The 2,308-nt window shown below is 44.9% G+C and overlaps 1 protein-coding gene across 1 annotated transcript; it reads right to left on the bottom strand.

Moving 5' to 3' along the window:
• Nucleotides 1-31: 31 nt before the first annotated feature.
• LOC123966679 (vegetative cell wall protein gp1-like) lies at nucleotides 32-1,864 on the bottom strand (the record flags this gene model as incomplete). Its single annotated transcript, XM_046042815.1, has 5 exons — nucleotides 1,699-1,864; nucleotides 819-965; nucleotides 596-682; nucleotides 361-492; nucleotides 32-275 (listed from the first exon to the last, which is right to left on the bottom strand). Coding segments are annotated over exons 2-5 (610 nt in total), but the record flags the coding sequence as incomplete, so codon positions are not given.
• Between the last annotated feature and the right edge of the window lie 444 nt (nucleotides 1,865-2,308).

The raw sequence follows: 2,308 nt of genomic DNA, 5'->3' as shown, positions 1-2,308 counted from the left end.
GGAAGAGGAGAAGGAGGAAGAGGAGAAGAGCTCGGTGTCCTCACAGAGGATGGTGCAGGGGTCGGTGTCCTCACAGAGGATGGTGCAGGGGTCGGTGTCCTCACAGAGGATGGTGCAGGGGTCGGTGTCCTCACAGGGGATGGTGCAAGAAGAGGAGAAGAGCTCGGGGTCCTCACAGAGGATGGAGAAGGAGGAGAAGGGCTGGGGGTCCTCCTAGCCACTAAATTGGGCTTTAGTGAGTCAGACTTTGACCCACCAAAACGTGATTTAGTGAACTGAAAGGAGAAAAAGATATAATTTAATGATGCAACACAAACACAATGGTTCATACAAAAGATTAATTGATTAGAAAGAACTCACCATTGACAAACTCAGCGGGGGCCGCAGGAAAGACCTCGGGGTGGCGGCAGACGCTGCAGCACTTGCTGAAGTCGCACCAGGGTCCGAGTCTGAGGCCACAGACTGTGGGGCTTCAGCAGGAGTGGCAGGCTGCTAAAAGAACAGAATTACGACATGTGATGTAACTGCAACAGCGTTATAACACAGATGCGATGCAAGATGAAAATTTATGTGATGTCATTTTGAAAGAGATCACCTTAACGGTGTGAAATCCACAGTTACAGGCCTTGGACCCTCCAAAGAGGGTGCTCTGTCCATGGGCCTGCATGGGGCATTTCTCAATCTGGAACAATCAGAATTATAATTTACAGTCCGTCTGATTGATACTATCTGCACCATGAAATCGAACATTTTTCATCTAGTTAACTGCATGTTAATGACCGTAACAAGTAATGGGTAGAAATTTTGCTATACTTTACCTTCTGGTAGAGGTCATACCACTTCCGTTGCCTTGGGGCTGGTTTATTACCTCCTGAAGGCCAAAGGCCAGTGGTGGCAAATGCCCTCAGCCTCGACATCCACTCGCCATCTCCCATGGCCTTGTGGCTCTTAGGTTTGATGCTCATCTAATAATATGAACGTAATATATTTGCATTCAGATACAGTGACATGGATATATCTACAACCATTAACAGCTGTTACCTCCCTTCTTCAATGCTCCAGATGGGCTAATAACAATGTCAATGGCTCAAATGTCATTGGTAGGTAGCTATTTAACCAGTTAATATTTACAGTAAAACGACAGGTACTGTAAGCACACCCACAATAGCTCTTTTCAACAAGTACAACACTGAATGTGAACATGCTTTGAATAATTCACCGTGACACTGCGGCACATACATACTTGCTCATGTAACTTGTCAGAAGCAAAGATAATATATTACGTTCTGTACAAAATATGTAAGTTACAGCAGCTGTGTTAGCTATATAACGTTGGTTACCTGCCACCGCTGTCTTAAACAGGTAGTAAGCCTACTAAAATATTCTGATACAATGAAACGTTTCTATAACTACTATAGAAACTATTTATATAACGATGAGATGCAATGCATATAATGGGCGTGGCTAATTAAGAAGGGGAATAAAGCATGCATGGCTGTTTAACGTTACACTTATATTAATTTTTTATACCGTTATTACATTTAAATTAGTGATATGCGTTAGCGACTGCTAGCAGTTAACGTTAGCTAACGTCGTGCCTTCATTATAACGTAATGTGACACTCGACAACAAAAGATGGATATATATATATTATAACTAAGCATGTATGTCTATAAAATAAAGACATTTATTACTTACTTCTGACAGAGTTGTTAGAAGCCGTTTCGCCGGCGATGTCAGTCACTGGCGGAGGGACTGGAAAGAAGCGCAGCGATAGGTGACGTCCAATGTCATCCCGCGCAGTGATTGGGCGCCATCCAATGTCACATTGGATATCCCGTTGAGCGATTGGCCTCCGACACCTCCGACATTGGACCTTCAAATGCCAGGATTGGATGACAAGATTGGAGCTTGACAGCCCATTCTGAACCAAGTAGCGCCACAGAGACACTTACCTGTGTCGGCATTCAAAACATCCCGTGTACTCGTCTTCCAGTCTCGGTTCCACGATGCGCAAACGCCGTGTCCTTTGACAGCAATTCACGTGTCCCCTTTATTGGGCCACATCTTACAATCAAATAGATATCTGTCCGGCCTACCTCTAAACACAAAGCATTTTCATTGTTCTGTAGAAGTGCATGCCGACCCATCGACGCAACAGGTTGTCCGGTGGGGAAGGACGCCGACTGGAGACCCGGAGTTGTGGGTTCAAGCGTCGCCTCAGCCATCTGAGGTACGTGATAAAATGTGTCTGTGTGTGTGTTCAACAAAACAAAACTCAAAAACCGTTCGAACCGTCCGAAATCTC

Source organism: Micropterus dolomieu, unplaced genomic scaffold (assembly GCF_021292245.1).
Source record: "Micropterus dolomieu isolate WLL.071019.BEF.003 ecotype Adirondacks unplaced genomic scaffold, ASM2129224v1 contig_13977, whole genome shotgun sequence".
Taxonomy (NCBI): domain Eukaryota; kingdom Metazoa; phylum Chordata; class Actinopteri; order Centrarchiformes; family Centrarchidae; genus Micropterus; species Micropterus dolomieu.
Note: the sequence above shows the minus strand (reverse complement) of the source record. Positions and strands in the feature narration are given on the sequence as shown.